General features: G+C 34.3%; 1 protein-coding gene across 1 annotated transcript in view; it reads right to left on the bottom strand.

The window, feature by feature from the left end:
* LOC140447650 (lysophosphatidylserine lipase ABHD12-like) overlaps positions 1-19111 on the bottom strand; it is a 165093-nt gene that overhangs the window by 89161 nt on the left and 56821 nt on the right. Inside the window, exon 2 of the mRNA XM_072540426.1 lies at positions 2285-2403. Within this exon, the coding sequence (XP_072396527.1) occupies positions 2285-2403 (119 nt within the window). The remainder of the gene's footprint in view (positions 1-2284; positions 2404-19111) is intronic.

Below are 19111 nucleotides of genomic sequence, written 5' to 3'. Positions count from 1 at the left end.
ATAGAACAATCTATTAATAATTGTAGAATAGATTCGAGATATAGGCAACTAATACATAATATATATGAAAATGCAACTATGATCGTACAACTAGACGAAAATACAAATCCCATCTCCGTTAAGAGAGGAGTGAGACAAGGAGACGTAATATCGCCAAAGCTTTTCAACCTAGCCCTAAAAGACGTCTTCAAAACTACAAATTGGTCAACCTATGGCATTAACGTTAATGGGTACAAGTTAAACCACCTCAGATTCGCTGACGACGTAGTGATTATAGCGAGCACATTCGAGGAACTGCAAATTATGATGGGGGAACTAGCAGCCAGCTCCCAATACGTCGGTCTAAAAATGAATATGAAAAAAAAATAATGACAAACACAGATGACCCCAGACGTATAACTATAGATGGCAGTGAGATAGAACAAATATATCTACCTAGGCCAAATCCTAAGACTCGACAAAGAGAACCAAAGTGCGAAAATTACTAGAAGAGCAAGACTAGCATGGGCAGGATTTGGAAAACTTAGTTGGTTACTTAAGAACCGCAAAATACCCCAATACTTGAGGAGCAAAGTGTTCAACAAATGCATCCTTCCTATCATGACATATGAATGTCAAACCTGGACCCTAACCAAGGCAAACATGAATAAACTAGCCACAACAGAAAGAACAATGGAAAGAGCAATGTTAGGTATACGACTGTCAGATAAAACGACTGGGTAAGATCCAAAACAAAAGGTCGAGGACATAGCAACAAAAATTGTCAAAGTTAAATGGAACTTCGCGGGCCACACTGCTAGACAAAAAGACCAACGTTGGAATACTACAATACAACATTGGAGACCTTACGAAAGTAAACGACCAAGAGGAAGACCACAGATAAGATGGGTTGATGATATTAAAAGAATAGCCGGAACAAATTGGAAATATGTTGCTCAGAATAGAGACCGATGGAAGGAGTTGGGAGAGGCCTATGTCCAAACATGGATGACAGAATCCTAAGAAGAAGAAGAAAATGAGTAAGTTTTCCAGTACCTATTCATTATTATTAGATTTCGGTTATCTATTAATTTCTGAAGAAGTCTTCCCCGTATGTCCGTTTTCATACTATCCTATGTGATACTATGGCAATTCAAATCACTAAGTATTAGTTTTGGAGCAAGAATAAAATCAATTCAGCGCCGTAGGTCTTCAAGTACATTTTAATTTGGATTCAAGGGGATTTAATGTTATATTTATGTTAATAGGTCTGTAGTTAATATTGCATGATATAGATACGGTAACTCCTTTCAAATTAAATTAGTGTTTAGGTTATTTTTTCTTGCATCTATGCAATTTTTAAAAAAATACGTACGCCACCGCTGGCTGGTGTCTGTCATCCATATGTAAATCTACAATGTTAGAACTTACTTATAGTAAGGTAAATGCATATTCTATTGTTGGAGAAACGTGAGACAAATAGTATATTTTACGGTTGCATTAAATTTCCCACAGGAATCATGTATTCATGAATTTTTACGTCATTGATACTAGAAAGAACAATAGCTTGATCTTTTGTTGGATATTTGAGAGGGGTAAGAGCACTGGAATATGTATTTAGTTGGTTGGTATGGTGAGAAGCTGAAGAAGATCCATCATAATTTTCATCCATTTTTGAAGTTATTTGCCATATTTCACCAACTTCTATCCACGAGACGGTCCTCTCTGGAAAACCAGAAAGTACAAGAGGTAAAAACAAAAAAGCGGTTCTTACCAGTACTCTTAGATATCTGGTTTTAAGGTTACAATATTGATCGACAGTTAATAATTTATAAAGATTTATAAAGATTAACTATATTGGTTTCACTGATATACTTTTTAAATAAGTATTTAAGTTTTTGAGAAAAATATACTAATTCAGGAGGCGACTTAGTTGCTGTATTTCAGTTCTACTAAAGCCAGAACCGGAATCTCTTTATTGAATTTTATAGAGTAGAAATTAATGGAAATAACGATTAAATTAATGGTGATTAAAAAAAACACTTTGGTCACTAACCCAAAAAAATATACACTAGTTATGAATTTTCATTTATTCAATAGTTACGTGTTAGTTTCTTAACTTTTTAAAATAGAATGAGGTAAAAAACGTCGCTTTTGAAGTTGTTCAATTATCGTGTTTCAATTCTTGGTCGTTGTAGATATGAAGATAGTACCTATTACTTGAAATATTTTGCTAATTTATACGTCGGTTTTATTATGAACGTAACTATTAAGTTATTTACAGATCTTATATTATATTACTTACCAAAGTTTAAAAATAGAGCTGCCGATTGTATTTTAAAAGAATTTTTATAGATCAGTGGAATTATTACGGAATGTATAAACAAAATCACGAGGAATATCTTTGCAATAATAATTATCAACCTGAAACAAAACAGAAAGTGATGCATTAAAAGAATATTTAACTTTTTCAGAATAAATTTTTAATAAATATTTGTTCATTTAACCCGTATCTTGTAATTAACTTAAATACGCAGATGCCTTTAGAAGAATATTACATTTTATTAAAAGAATATTACATTTTGTTTCAAATATTTTGTATATATTATCTTTTAGTAGTTATAAGTAGATGGGGGTGAGGATCAGGACTTCCGGTCCTGATCCTCACCTCCATCTACATATACAGGATAAGAACTTCCGGTCCTGATCCTCACCCCCATCTACATATACAGGATTAAGACTTCCGGTCTTGATCCTCACCCTCCCCCATTACTTGCTGAAAGGATTACTGATAAAAAAACCTACTTACATGAACTATCATCGATAAAACGGTTAGATCGGAAGTCTAAGAACCCGTTAGATAAGAGAAACCGTTAAATAAGCTGTCAGATAAGAAAACCTTTAGATAAGGAGGAAGTCCAAAAATAAATCGGTAGCATAAGATTAGATAAGAAAAAATATAAGATAATAAATATCCGTTGGTATGATCGGAAGTCTAAAAATAAAGAATTCGTTAGATAAGAAAAACGTTAGATAAGGAGGAAGCCTAAAAATAAATAAATCGGTAGTATAAGATAAGATATGAAAAATTGCTAATTAAGATTGAAAAACTTACCAGTAACAAGAAATGACAGGTTATCTTATCACTGTAAACATTATTATAAATAAGAGAATATTACAACAGTATTTATTTGTATTCAATACTTTCTCAAGATGAGGCATGATCAGTGTCAACGGGATTTTGCTAACAAAAGCAATTTAGTTAGACATAAACGAAAAAGTTGTAGAGGAGTACAAGATACGTCCAAAAAAAGAAAAATTAATTTGCCCGTTCTAGATAATCTTGGAGATGGTGTTGAAAGACTACAACAGGCTTTCCAGTGCCGTATTGCCACGTATAGGTTTCGTGTTAAAGGAGAGTGTATAGATCCTTCCCAGTTTATGTGTGACGTAAAGCAAAAAGTAAACCACGTGTTGAGTGATTATATTAGAAATCATCATAGCGTCAAGGTTAGTTTGGAACTCTTTGGACTTTATATTATACCTGCTAAAGAAATATCGGAAATAAAGTCATTTAATACAAAGAATAAAATAGTAACAAGGTCCTCTGATTTCCGTTAAATTTACAATGATTTTCAAGACGAAATAATGACCAAAGCTTCTGAGTTTGAAGAGTCCAAATCTGGTTGGAGTCTGAAGCAAGTTATGTTTTTGAATTTGTACATTAACAGGTACAGCCCTTTGATAGCGTCTTCGTATATAAGATTACCTTTCCCAATTGAGAAGAAGGGAGGTACGCTGAATATACAAAATCAAGATAGTGCCTGCTTCGCTTGGAGCATCAACGCGGCAATATTACCTGCAGAAGGCGACCCTACTAAACCAGAATCATATCCTCATTATAATACACTGCTTAATTTTGATGGAATTGGGTTTCCTGTCAAACTAGGAGATATACATAAATTCGAGCAGTTAAACAATATATCTGTTAACGTGTTTGGGCACGAAACGTACTTCAAAGATGGAAAAATGGTCACTGAAGTAGTTGGTCCATTTTACCATACAACCAGTCGCCAAGCTACTCATGTAAATCTTTTATTAACAACAGATGATAATGGAAACAGCCACTACTGCTTAATTACAAATTTCTCAAAACTGTGCGAAATCAAAAAACTAAACGTCAAAACCAAACTTTTATTTGTGACGGATGCCTACAATTTTTCTATACCCAGCAACATTTAACCAAACACCAAGAATTTGACTGCAACCATCTGCGAACAGAGGTGCCATTTACTGATTTAAAAATAAATAAATATGGTGAGTACAGACATGAAAACATACTTAAATTTACTAATTTTGAACGATAACTACCGGTACCGTTTGTCATATATGCTGATTTTGAAAGTTTATTGAAACCTTTTGCTTACACTGAACCTAACAACAAAGAATCTTTTACTATAAAAACATATGAGCACGATCCTTTTTCATTTGCTTTTTATGTAAAATGTAACTTCGATGATAAATTTTCTAAATATTATTCTTATCGGGGTCCCAATTGTGCGGAAGTTTTTACTGCCATGATTGATGGTATAGTACAAAAATTGTATCATAAGCACTTTAAACATGTTAAACCAATGAGTGCATTAACCAAACAACAAACAAATGAATTCAATAAAGCTACTTCTTGCCACATTTGCGGTAAATTATTTGAACAGGGAGAGGAAAAAGTACGAGATCATGATCATTTAATTTCGGAAAATAATTTTCGTGGTGCCGCTCACTCGGTTTGTAACTTAAACTATAAAATTCAAAATTATCTTCCTATTATCCTACACAATTTGTCTAATTACGATTGTCATCTGTTTATCAAAAAACTATGTATGAACGAAGAGCGTATTGATGTAATTGCACAAAACAAAGAGAAGTATATTTCATTTTCTAAATATTTATTAGTTGAAAAGTCTAATCGCCCTAAAGCTCCAAATGTTTATATGAAACTAAGGTTTGTAGACTCTTTCCGCTTCTTAGCAAGTTCTCTAGATAAATTATCCGAAACTTTAAAATCAGATCAGTATAATGAAGTAAGGAAACATTTTCCTAATGATGAAGAATTTAGATTGATTAGACAGAAAGGTGTTTTCCCCTATACATATGTAGACAGTTTTGAGAAATTGAACGAAACTTGGTTACCAAGTAAGGAATGCTTTTACGATAATTTAAAAGGAGAACCCGTTTCTGACAAAGACTATAAACGAACTTCTGAAGTGTGGACAATTTTTAAATGTACTACACTTGGTTTTTATTCTGATGTGTACTTAAAATCAGATGTTCTTTTATTGGCAGATATCTTTGAAAATTTTAGAAAAGTTTGTCTAAACCAATACAATTTAGATCCTGCGCATTACTTAACAGCATCTTCTTTAAGTTGGGATGCTATGCTGAGATATACAAAAATAGAGCTTGAACTTTTGGTAGATATCGATATGGTTCATTTTTTCAAGAAAGGGATTCGTGGCGGAGTGAGTCAATGTTCAAAGAGGAAAGTTGTTGCTAATAACTCATTTGTATCAAATTATGATCCTTTACAACCAAATGCTTATATTATGTACTTAGATGCAACCAACTTATATGGAGCTGCGATGAGTAACTATCTCCCTACAGGTGGATTCAGGTGGCTAGAAAACTGTGATAATTTTGATTGTTTTGCAAGCAGAGACCGTGCCGGTCTCAGCTTGGGTAGAGGAGGGACCCTGAATTAAGTAGGGGTCCTTCAGCAATTTGCGCAAGACAGACTGGGCGGGGAAGTCCTCAACCCCGACACGGCGCGTCCCAATGGCTGATAGGGGAGTTCCTGTAGATATACAGGACAGGTACGAATAAGGCTTAGCCAAATAAGTACCCGCGGATCAACTGAGGACATGACATTAGGCAGCAGTAATGTCATTACTGGATTAAGGCTGTGGGAAAATAAAAAAAAAAAAAAATTCTGTAGGCTTAATTCTAGATACTCACAGGCGCCACTCACATTACGAGTCAATCGGTTGTGACACTGCGATGGGGAAGGTAACGGGAAACCACCCCATAAATAGTCCCTAGTTCATTCATCATGGTTAATGTAAACCAATTTGGAGAAGATACTGATCATGGACTTCGGATACCAAGATCCGGCAGGGGAGGAAGAACACAAAAATGTAAGGCTTCCCAGGTCGTCAACCCACGAAATCCTTACCAATATTTAAACACTAATAAAGATAAAGTGTGCACGTGGAACGTTCAAAAAATCTGTACTTGGAATGTTCGAAGTATGTTTGAAGGGGGAAAGATACACAACACCATTCAAGAAATGAAAAGACTAAATATCGACGTGATGGGAATCAGCGAGATGAGATGGCCAGGCTCGGGACAGTGCTGTGTGGATGAGCATATGGTATACTATGCGGGAAACGACAAACCACATCACTGGAATGGCGTAGCATTGATTCTGAGCAAAAAGGTCGCTGGGGCTGTGATCAGCGTGATACCTCTCTCTGACAGGGTCATTCTGATGAAGCTGCAAGGCAGACCCGTTAATACGAACATCATTCAAATTTACGCTCCAACATCAGAAAAACCAGAAGAGGATATCGAGGAGTTCTACGCAATTGTACAAAAAGCACTAAAATACACCAAGAAGAACGAGCTAACCATCATCATGGGTGATTTCAATGCCAAAGTTGGCAAAAGCAGTGTAGAAGACATCGTCGGACAACACGGCTTAGGCGAGAAAAACGAAAGAGGAGACCGACTCATACAATTTTGCCGGGAAGAAGATTTTACCATTGCTAACACGTGGTTTAAACTTCCCCCGAGACGACTTTATACGTGGAAGTCACCTGCAGATACAGCCAGCAATATCATCAGAAACCAGATAGACTTTATTCTCATTAACAAAAGATTCAAGAACAGCTTGACTTCGGCGAAGACCTACCCAGGAGCAGACGTCTCATCGGACCACAACCCATTAGTGGGCCAGATAGAACTCAAACTAAAGAAACTCATCAAAAATAAACCTAAACAGAACCTGGATTATGACACTCTAAAAGACCCCGTAGTTCGTCAAAACGTGAGAGATACAATGAGACAAAAACTAGAAACGGCTCAACAACAAGAACAGAGTGTAGAACAAAAATGGAGTTATATCAAAGACGTCATGCTGAATGCGGGAAAAGAACATCTGAGAAAGAAAAAAAGAGTAAAAAATAAAGAATGGATGACTGATGACATTCTACAGATGATGGAACAAAGAAGATTAATGAAAAACAGGGACGCGACGAAATACCAAGAAACCAACCAGACAATTAAAAAAGAAATACGAAGAGCCAAGGAGACATGGATGCAAGAAAAATGTAAAATAATCGAGGAGCTCCAAGAGAAACACGATCATATAAATATCCACCGAAGGATTCGTGAAGCCACTGGTCAATACAAGAGGAGAAACACACACCTCCTCATAAATAAAGACGGTAATCTGGCGACGACAGTGAATGAGAAGTTGGTTACCTGGAAAATATATATCGAAGAACTTTTCTGGGACGATCGCGGCAACCTTCCGGAAATAAATGGCATGACAGGGCCGTCAATTCTAGAAAGCGAGGTAAAGGCTGCTTTACAACAGTCTAAGAATGGTAAGGCTACAGGTCCGGACGAAATACCCGTTGAACTTATTAAGGTGATGAGTGAAGTGAGCACGAAGGAGTTAACTGAACTGTTCAACGCCATATACGATTCAGGTAATATCCCAGAGGAATGGCTATTGTCAACATTTGTAACGCTACCAAAAAAACGATCTGCGAAAACGTGAGAAGATTTCCGAACTATCAGTCTTATGAGTCATGCACTTAAAATTTTTCTTAAAATCATACATGCCAGAATTTACAAGAAATGCGAAGAAAATGTCGGTGAAATGCAATTCGGATTCCGCAATTCTATGGGTACACGTGAAGCACTTTTCACCTTACAAGTCCTACTTCAGAGATGCCGCGATGTCAGTTGTGATGTCTATATTTGTTTTATTGACTACGCCAAGGCATTTGACCGTTGTCAGCACCAGAAGATGGTCACCGCACTACAAAGAGTTGGATTGGATGAGAAGGACATTCGGATCATCATGAATTTATACTGGAACCAGCATGCTCAAGTCAAGGTCGAAGACCAGCTGACCGACCAAGTGAAGATCATGCGAGGAGTAAGACAAGGATGTGTGCTATCGCCGACTCTTTTCAATATATACTCTGAGGAGATTTTTAATGAAGCCCTCACAAACCTAGACATGGGAATCCGAGTGAACGGTGAATACATCAATAATATCCGCTACGCCGATGACACTGTGTTACTAGCAACCAGCCTAAACGATCTGCAGGCCTTACTAGACCGAGTGCGAACTGTGAGCGTAACATACGGACTGAACCTTAATATTAAGAAAACTAAATTCATGGTTGTCAGCCGTACAAATTTAGATCCCGGGGCACTAATGGCAGGTAGCGAAGAGATCCAGAGAGTCGACAGATTCACTTACCTCGGAACTACCCTCAACGTACAATGGGACTACGCTCAAGAGATTAGATCCAGAATTGAAATGGCACGGTCTACATTTATTAAGTTGAGATCCTTGCTGTGCTGCAGTGATCTCAGTTTGGGAACCAAGATGCAAATAGTGAGGTGCTACGTTCTTCCAGTGTTACTGTATGGAGTTGAAGCCTGGACACTGACGCAAGCCACTGAAAAACGAATCGAAGCCTTCGAGATGTGGATATACAGAAGGATACTAAAAATATCTTATGTGGACCATGTTACCAACGTTGAGGTCCTACAGCGCATGACAAAAGAAAAAGAAGTGCTTAATTTAATTAAATAACGCAAGCTTGAGTACCTCGGCCACGTGATGCGGAACGAAGAAAAATATCGAATTCTTCAACTTGTTATGCAGGGTAAAGTATTTGGCAGAAGAGGACCGGGACGCCGTCGTATCTCGTGGTTGAAAAATCTCCGACAATGGTTTGGGATGACCTCAGCGGAGCTGTTTCGCAGAGCAGTCAACAAAACCATGATAGCCTTGATGATCGCCAACATCCGGACCGGATAAGGCACTGAAGAAGAAGAAGATGATTCGTTTAAAGGATATGTGTTAGAAGTAGATTTAGATTATCCACCCAACTTACATAATAGTCATAACGATTTGCCGTTTTGTCCTGAACCGATAAAGACTTCAAATATTCAATACACAAAACTTGTGCCAAATCTCTACGATAAAAAAAAGTACACCGAGTGTTAGAATTTTCCCAATCTTCCTGGTTAAAAACTTGAGTTTGAAAAGGATTTGTTTAAGCTTTTAGTTAATTCTATCTTCGGGAAGACTATGGAGAATGTAGATAAGAGACAAAATATACGCTTATTAAGTCATTGGGAAAATAAGAAACAACTTAGAGGTGTGAAGTCATATATCGATAAACCCAATTTTATGACATGTTTAATTTTTGAAGAAAATTTAGTAGCTGTTCATATGGAACGACTTAGAGTTGTATATGATAAACCCCTTTACGTAGGCTTTTGTATACTTGATCTATCCAAAACGGTGATATATGATTTTTTTTACGATTACATCAAACCAATGTATAAAGACAATGCTACTTTATGTTATACAGACACAGACTCTCTTATATTAGAAATTAATGCAGATAATGTTTACAATGATATTAAGAACAATATATCATACTTTGACACATCCAATTATCTCACCGATAATATTCAAGGTATTCCCAAAACTCCATCAGTCATCGGAAAAATGAAGGATGAATTCAAAGGTGTTCCTGTTGAAAGTTTTATTGGGACGGGTGCTAAAGCTTACTGTGTTAAGTTATCAAATTCTAACTTATTGAAAAAAGCAAAAGGTATTTCAAAAAATGTAATCAAACATCAGCTTCAATTATCAGATTATATTCAAGTTATAGAAGATAAAAAATCAATTCTTAGAAAAATGTATGTTTTCTCTTCTCACTCACACACCATATACACAGAATTAAGAAAATAAAATAGCATTATCATCATCGGACGATAAAAGAGTAATTTTACCAGATAATGTTCACACCTTGGCTTTAGGTCATTTTCTCACTAGGAGAAATTTACAGGGAGATTTATTTAGATTAATTGAGGAGGCTGTAGGTTTATGTGAAAATGATGTGCAGTTAGAGGATTTAGATATGCTAGACGATTTATATGTTGGAGATAACCTAGATTTAAGTCTATATATGAAATAAAAAACTTTATTATATTAAATAATGTGTTTTATTATCTATTATTTTAAACATATACTTTATGAAGGTATACAAACTAAATATATTACAAAAAATTTAATCAGACATTATAAAATTCTCATACAAAAAAAATACATTTGATAAAGCACATATACAACTGGTTTTTTCGTGGTGAAAACATGTAGATTCCATGGGTTGAAGATGGGGATACTCATCAAACTCGTACACTGGAGCATTTGAGTACTTCCTTATGTAATTTGCTTTTTCCAAACCTTTTACGTATACCATAGCAGCATTAGTTGTTATTTTTTCTAAAATATTTGGTAGTTGGTGAATAGGTGTGAAACCATTAGTCCAATTAATACAGTGATGATTATTCATCAGCCATACAGCCTGTCTATGAAAATCTGGAGGAAGCATTCTTAATGGGAATGGGGGTTTAAATAAACACGAAATGAGTTATATGACTTCCATCATATGCTGCCAATTCTTTTATGATAAATGTGTTATTTTCCATTTTAAAACCTTGAACATCTATTACCAGCTTCATATTTTTAGGTTAAGTAATTGTTGAACAACCAGTTTTTGGTTTTCGTAATACACAATATCAGCTTTTAGTTTAGCTATATTTTGAAGGTACTGCTCTAACCTCCGCAAATATTCATCCAACATTGTTAACTGACAATGTTTAAGTTGGAATCAACTATTAAATAGATCGAGGAGCATGCGCATTACAACTGCCTTACAATTTTAGTTAGAGGATTATAATTAAATTCTTTTTCATGTAAAATTAAACAATAAGCTGATACAGTATCACCAACATTTTTGCTGGTTTCAAATTCAAGTCTTAATGAAACAGAACCACTTTGAAGAATTTCTTTCTGGCGAGAACAATCAATATAAGCAATAGGAGTATTAACTTTGAATTCTTCAGGGTTAAATATAGGTTGATTAGTTTGAATATGATAGTAAGATTCTTGGAAATTTGCAAACATTTCATATAATGTAGCAAAGCGGTTGGTATCAAAATCCAAGTGTAAATCATGATATGGAAATTTTTCAGAGTTTAGGAACACACGTACATTTGTTAAATTACAATGATCAAATTTATACATATCTTTTAATAATTTTCCTTTGCGTCCGTTTTAAAAAGCTATTGCGATATGTCGTGGACTTTCTAATTTTGTTGATGTTTTGACAGGCCATGTATGTCTTGTTGCATTGTTTAATGTAGGATATTCAATTAATTCCCAGCTTCTGAATTTAATAGGTAGATCTACATTACTACGAATTATCTTATTGAGCCGTAGTTGTTCGCTAATATTAGGTAGAATATGTGGTACATTCCAATAAAGCTTATTTAGTTGAATTTTTGGTTTTTCTGATTTATCTGTTGCGATGACTGCATCTAGATCATCTTTTTCGCGTATTAGAATTAATTCTTGCCTCATATTAATGACGACTTTACGAAAATCTTCAAATAGACCAGACCATATTTTTAAGGGTATACATACATTAAAATTACCATGTGCATCTATAAGAAGGTTGCCATCTTTAGGAAACCATCCACTATTTTGAAGCAATTTAGATTCGTTTTCGTTATAAGATAAATAATTTTTTAATGTAGAAACTAACCCAATATTCCTCACAACGTCAATTATTACGCCATTTAACTCATATCTTAGTTCTCTAAACAAAAACGAGATACCATTATTAATTAGCTTAAATTTTGTAGGTAATCTGTTTTGATCTGTAGATATTTTTCCTTCTATGTAAATATAGTTATTACAAGGTAATGTTAGCACATCCAAATCCTGAATAGAGATTATTTAATTAGATTTATTAATTATATATATTATATATTATATTAGAATTATTTAATTAATTAGACTAATTAGTTATATTGACTAAATAAAAATTTTAAGCAATAGTGGCCACACTGATACGAATTATAGTTTTGAATAACATCATAATTAAATTGTATAAAAACGTTTCCATTACTCTTAAAGTATTCAACTAATTCAGTAGGTGGGGATAAATTTACATAGCTGTCAAAATAAATAATACACTTATTCTTTTTAGAATATGCAGTCCAATGGGTTCCGCTTCCGTTTTCAGTATCAAGATTAACTATTCCACATTCATTTTGTTTAATTTTTTGCGGCAGAGAATCACGCATAAAAACACCACGAAAGTGGGGGATCTTTAATATTTTAGCATATTTTTCAAGATTTTTGTTTGTCAGTGCACGCTTAAGTAGCTTTATCGGGAGCGTTTTGAAGATTTTTTCCCCTTTCTGGTCTTTATTCCGTATCCTTTGTACGGTCTCAAGTAAAACCCCATTCCTTTTTTTGTTGCTTCTTCCATTGCTAAGTTATGTCTTTGTTGTTCTGCTAATTCTTCACGATCAGATTTAGCTTTATTGACTGCGCTCGCAATGGAGGCGGCACTTCCCCCGACAGCTCCTAAAGCCCCTAGTAAGGGCAATAACAAAGGTAAAAAGCCACCTTTTTTGGTGGCTTGGTAACACGCTTCTTTTTTCCCACCTTTTTTGGTTTAAGACGCATTCCAAGCTTGCGTTTACCTTTCATTGCAGTAGTTACAAACCAAGCAGCAACTTTTTCACCTAGTTTAGCGTCTTTTGCTCTAACTCGTTCCCACGCTTTATTCTCCAATATTTTGTCTGCTTCGCGTCGGTCACGTAAATCTTTATTTTGAAAATATGCAATATCGTGTTTTTTACAAGCAGCATCTAACGAATTTATTCCTTTGTCTCCTCGCCTCAGCCTTTCTTGTAGACGCGTTCCTGGCCTGAAGAATCTATATCCTGGTATATGTGCTTCAAACGGAAGTTTGTTGATTAGACTATCGATCAAACCTTTTCCACGACGTGTCGCACTTACACCTCACCATTCTGGTACTTATATTTCAAACACACCCTATTTATACTTTCAGTTGTTGTCAAACTTGAATACAATGAAGATCAAAGAACATAGCCTACGCCTTCCTATTACAAACCATGATATTAACTCAAGAGAAGTCATGGGGAAACATGGTCTTTTGTTTGGTGGAGATTCTAAAAGGGGTTTAATTATTGGACCAAGCGGATGTGGTAAAACTAATGCAATGTTATCACTAATAGATCATCCTAACGGGTTAAGGTTTAAAAATTTGTACATATACTCCAAGAGTTTACATCAGCCAAAATATATTTACTTACGAAATTTAATCAGTCCTATGAAAGAAATAGGTTATGAGGAATATACGAATGCTGAAGATATTATTAGTCCGGAACATATAAAGGATAATTCAATCATAATTGTTGATGATGTAGCGTCATGTGATCAAAAAATTATTCAGCAGTATTTTTGTTTTGGTCAGCACAAATCTACAGATTGTTTTTATCTCTCACAAACTTATTCTGCAATTCCTAAACAACTTATTAGAGATAATGCGAATTTGTTGATAATATTCAAGCAAGACATGACAAACTTAAAACATATATTGACGACCATGCTAATATTGATATGACGTTTCAAGAATTTAGAGATATGTGTTCTCAGTGTGAGAAAAATAACTTTGATTTTATGACTATTGACAAAGATTGTACATCGTCATCGGGCCGGTATCGAAAAGGGTTTGACAAGTATATAAGCTTATAAGCGCCTAACATGATCTTAGTCACCATGGATCCTCACTTGACAAAACAACTCATTAAAAGTAGACAGGCATTGAAGAAAAAATATAAAATTTTAAAACGGGGTATTACCAGTTCCCAAATACAGTTGGAAAAAAATTATGCTCCTATTACTAAACCCATCAAAGAATTGGTTACCGCATTAGAAGCAAAACAACCTTCTGGTGTTAAACGAGAAATTGTTACTCCTAAATCTGAAACATTAACCTCTCGTACATCGTTGACTCCTATTAAATCTGACAACATGCCTTCTTTTGTAACTGAAAACCTAAGTCCCATCAAAAGAAATCCATCGACTTTCACAAAATTAACATTTATGACACCAAATGTAATGGATAGCACCCGTATGGAACCTACTAATTTTACAACAAATGAGACAACATTTGCATCTAGGAATACGTCACCTGACAATACACTGGAAGGCGATGATGAATATATGGAAGATCAGATTTCTCAGTTTTATCGAACACTTCCTCAACATATTTTGGAAGACTACTTTGAGCACTTTACAACTCCCCTACCCAGAGAGTATATTGAGGGAATGGTGCGCGATACCGATAAAAAGTTCGATCATATCCTAGGCGTTTTTCACAACCCTGATGAAGAAAAATATTATGTAGGAGATTCAGAAATCAATTTCCAAAATGCTAATTTGAGAATAAAGGGTGTGGATTACAATGGTACTGATGGACTTTATCAACTATTATTTTTAAAAAATCCGGTCAGATATACCAAGACTGATATTGCTAATTACGTTGATATAATAAAACGAACAAATGCACACCGCAGAGATAATAGAGAAGATTTGCCAGTTCGTAAATTCTCAGCTGATATAAAAGATAAGTGGACTCATATAGTTAAACCCAACTTAATTGAACGCCTACGCCCGAGAACTGGTTCGGTACCTGATTCAGTTTTAAGAAAAGTAATCACGAGAGGAATGTCTTCCAAACGAGGTAGAAATATGACTATGATGGATTATACAACAAAAGCAGTTGACTACAAATACTTCGATAATTACAATGAACTGGTTAAGAGATTAGAGTTGCTTGTGGCATCTCAACAAGCGGGTAATACAGGGAACAATAATGAAATTGTATCAATTATAGAGGAATTGAGAGAGGGTGGAATTATTGCATAAATAGAAGCTCATTTTTTATTTACCCACAGTACAAATATGTTGCTTAACAAGTTCAATCAACACTATCTTACTATTTCTTGTAATACGGAAGAAAATGTTTCATCTCCTTTAGATCTTCCATTCTACATTTGTCAGCCATCAGATTATCGTAGTGTATGTATAATCACTATTCGCGGAAAAAAAGATCTTAAAGTTAACAAAGATTACTTTGTATTGGAACATAAAAGTGTTGGTTATACTATTCCAGTGACTGGAACAGTGAAAAACATTGTATGTTATCCAGATATGCTAAAAGTAAAATACTAGAATGCATCCAACATGATATATGAGTTGGTTGACGGCAACGGTATTACTAAAAATGATATCATTGCATTCCCTCTTGTACAATACAAAGCATCAGATGAAATTTATGTTCAATTTACAGTACATTGCCCCTTAGTAAAAAATGAATAAAATACCAATAAAAATCTGTATATATTTAACGTTTTTATTAAATTTGACATACAATTAATAATACTTATTCTTCTCATTTTTTGGTTACTGGTCCATCGCAATTACTGGTTGACTCCTTATCGGAATAATAACCAGAATCTTCATCATCGGTATCATATAGCACAGACGGAAGGTATTTTTTAAATCTTTTTAGATAGAAACCAAGATCTAATTTATGTAACAAAGTCACAAACCCATAAAGATCAATTTGTTTTTCTAGAAATAAATCACAAAGCTCACATCCTTTTGTATATCTTTTGGACTCCTGCTTACAATATTCATCAGGAAAAAAACCTCCTCCATAAACTAGTTCGTGTTCAGTGTCCCATTGTAGTTTTCTAAATGTTTCTTGTATACTTCTTACACCAGTCTCGAGATCTGTTACCGGTAGATCTTCAGAATACATTGCCCACATTTTTTAGTACACACTAAAACTTTAACACATAGACTGTTTATTTCTTCCCATTTATAGTATTTCTCCCCACCATTTCATGAAAAATAATCTTTTATTCTATTAATTTCCTATATTTAGGACTTCCTCATTATCTACTGATTTATATCACATCGATATTTGTATCCAACGATATTAATCCATATTTAATTAATTAAAGTAATTGCATAAAAAAGGTACCTTGTCTTGTTTTGGTTCATTACCAGATATGCCTTTAAACAAGTTCAATCAACATTATCTTGCAAATTGCTCTTCAGATGAGATTATTTCGTCTCCTTTACGACAATTGCAATCAGCGTTCTATATTTGTGATTCTTTTGATTACCATGTAAAGTCTCTAATTCGTATACGAGGAGAAAAAAAATTTAGCCTTAATAAAAAATGCCCCTTAAGGCTAAAATTGAAAGTGTTGCTCATTACGCAGCCGATGGAGATGTAGAGATGAATAGTAAAACATATAAATTTCATGAATTGGCAGGTAGTACCCTAGAAAAAGACGATATAATAGTATTTAAGCTGGGTAAACCAAATAGTATCTGTATTGAACTTCTGTTGCAATGTCCTTTAGTAAAAAATGTCTAAGGCTCAGGTTGTTGGAGAACTGCATGCGCCAGCTAGAATTAATTTCCGACGACGACATGTCATAGTTAAAGGCTTCTTATACAAGCAGATCTAGCTATTATGAATTCATTCGCTAAAGAAAACAAAGGATACGGATATATTTTAGTTGTTATTAATGCATTCAGTAAATATGTTTGGGCTGTACCCGTTAAAACAAAAACGGGAAAAGACGTTGCAGCTGCTATGGCGAATATATTACACCAAATGAAAGTGTCTCCGAAAAACTTACAAACAGACAATGGAACTGAGTTTTACAACAAAGATTTTAAAAAACTTATGCACAAATATAATATAAACCACTACAGTACTTTTTCTAACCTTAAAGCTAGTATTGCTGAACGAGTAATTCGAACTCTCAAGTCATTTCTTTGGAAACATTTTAGTATACAGGGCTCATACAAACGGGTAGATGCATTACCTCAAATTGTAAAAAAATATAACAACACACACCATTCTACTACTAACGCTGTACCCAGTAAAGTAAATGAGCAAAATGTCAAGCTCATATCAGCGTTCCACCACTTAAAAACTTTAGATCCGAAAAAGCCAAAATTTAAAAAAGGAGACCATGTTCGTATTAGCAAATATCGCCAAGCTTTCAAAAAAGGTTATACTCCAAATTGGAGTACTGAAATATTCAAAGTCAAGAAAGTTAAGTTAACCAATCCAACTACTTACATTTTAGAAGATGAAAATAAAGAAGAAATTCAAGGTGGTTTTTACTCTGAAGAATTACAAAAGGTGAAGTATCCTGATGTTTTCCTTGTTGAAAAAGTTATAAGAAGACGAGGAAATCAGGTTCTGGTCAAATGGTTAGGAATGAACCAGGAATCATGGATAAATAAAAATGCTTTAATTTAAAACTTTATATATTTTTTTTAATAAAAATACAATTTAATTATAAGTTTGTTTTATTATAAACCTTAACTCTATATCTAAAATAGGATTAATAAGTTTAGCAGTTTCTTGAATACGGTGACGAAATCGTATCCTGTTAATCATTTCAACGTTGAATTCTCTTTCTGGCTTGTGAATTAAGTAGACTCTGTTTAAATCTTCCCTAAATGTTACCTTCTTCATTTTTTAGTAGATTGGGATACTTGTATATTAGTTCCAACGCTAAACTATAGGTAATAGGATTAACAAACTTTATAGGTTCCATAATACTAAGCGCTGCAGTAATTACATCTTCTACATTTTTAACTCCAAGTTGAATTATTTTGAAGGTACCAAAAAAGTGCTGCTCCTTCAGTGATTGTAGATTATGGTTAATTATTGGAAGTTATCTCCACAGCTCTGAAATGGAGTTGCCACCTAACCATACAGTAGCGTGACCACTTAATATTTTTAAGGCCTTAACGTCTTGAAACCTTTCAAAACTAATCCAAAAATTTTTGACATCGATCAAGTCTTGATTTTCACCATTCACTATAAATTTATTGATTAAATCTTGATATGATAAAAACTCACTCCACTCAGTTTCAATAAATAAAATATAATGTCCTTTATTATCCAGTATTTTGACGCACGGAGCAAAATTTAACTCATTTGCTAAGCACACTGATGTAAACTTTGTGTTTGAAAAGTTCAGACTAAACTTTTTTTCACCTAGGTATACATTTTGGTCTACACAAGACGACATCGTGACAGTTAATGACTTGTATAGCGGCTTAGATGTTTTTTATACAGTTTAAAAGTGGTGGGGAAGGAAAATATTTATGTTTGTGATTTTCTTACTGATTTTACTTATTATTTCTGTTTATTGATAAGTTTTCCACGGTTTTTCAGATCTTAGACTTTCGCTCTTATCTCGGCTTCTTTTTTTATCTAACGGCTTTTCTTAAACTCCGCGCTTATCTAACGCAATTCCTTATCTTAGACTTCCGCCTTGTCTAACGGTTTTTCCTTATCTTAGATTTCCATTCTTATCTAACGGATTTCTATTTTTAAACCTTGTTCCAGAAATGAACATATCATTTTAAAATATAAAATAAAAATATAATTCTTTACACGTTTCTTAGTGTAGAATAAGTAAAATATTCACTAATATCTAGTTTGCTCGGGATAGCCGACTTGTTGGCGTCACCACAGCCTCTTAAATAGTTTTCACACCTAAATACAAGAGGGGTAATCTACACTTTTACGCACCAAGTATTATTTTAGTTAGTTCGTTCTCACAGATCGCCCTTAAGGCATCGAATTTTAAAACACTCTCAATTCACGTATAAAATATTTCTCTACGCCGAAATCGGGCATTTTTCTCATAAATACGGTTTTCTCATTTACGTGTGATAAAGAAAGAATTATTTGATATTGTACTGTCAGCTACGGTCGTTTTGAACCTCTCTACTCTAAAAATAGTTAATTATAAGTCGATAAACTAAAGGTGATTTTATTTCTCTGGAGTTATATTTGCTCACATTAACAATCCTTATCCTTCA

Source organism: Diabrotica undecimpunctata, chromosome 8 (genome assembly GCF_040954645.1).
Source record: "Diabrotica undecimpunctata isolate CICGRU chromosome 8, icDiaUnde3, whole genome shotgun sequence".
Lineage (NCBI taxonomy): Eukaryota > Metazoa > Arthropoda > Insecta > Coleoptera > Chrysomelidae > Diabrotica > Diabrotica undecimpunctata.
This window is presented reverse-complemented; position numbering and strand designations above follow the sequence as displayed.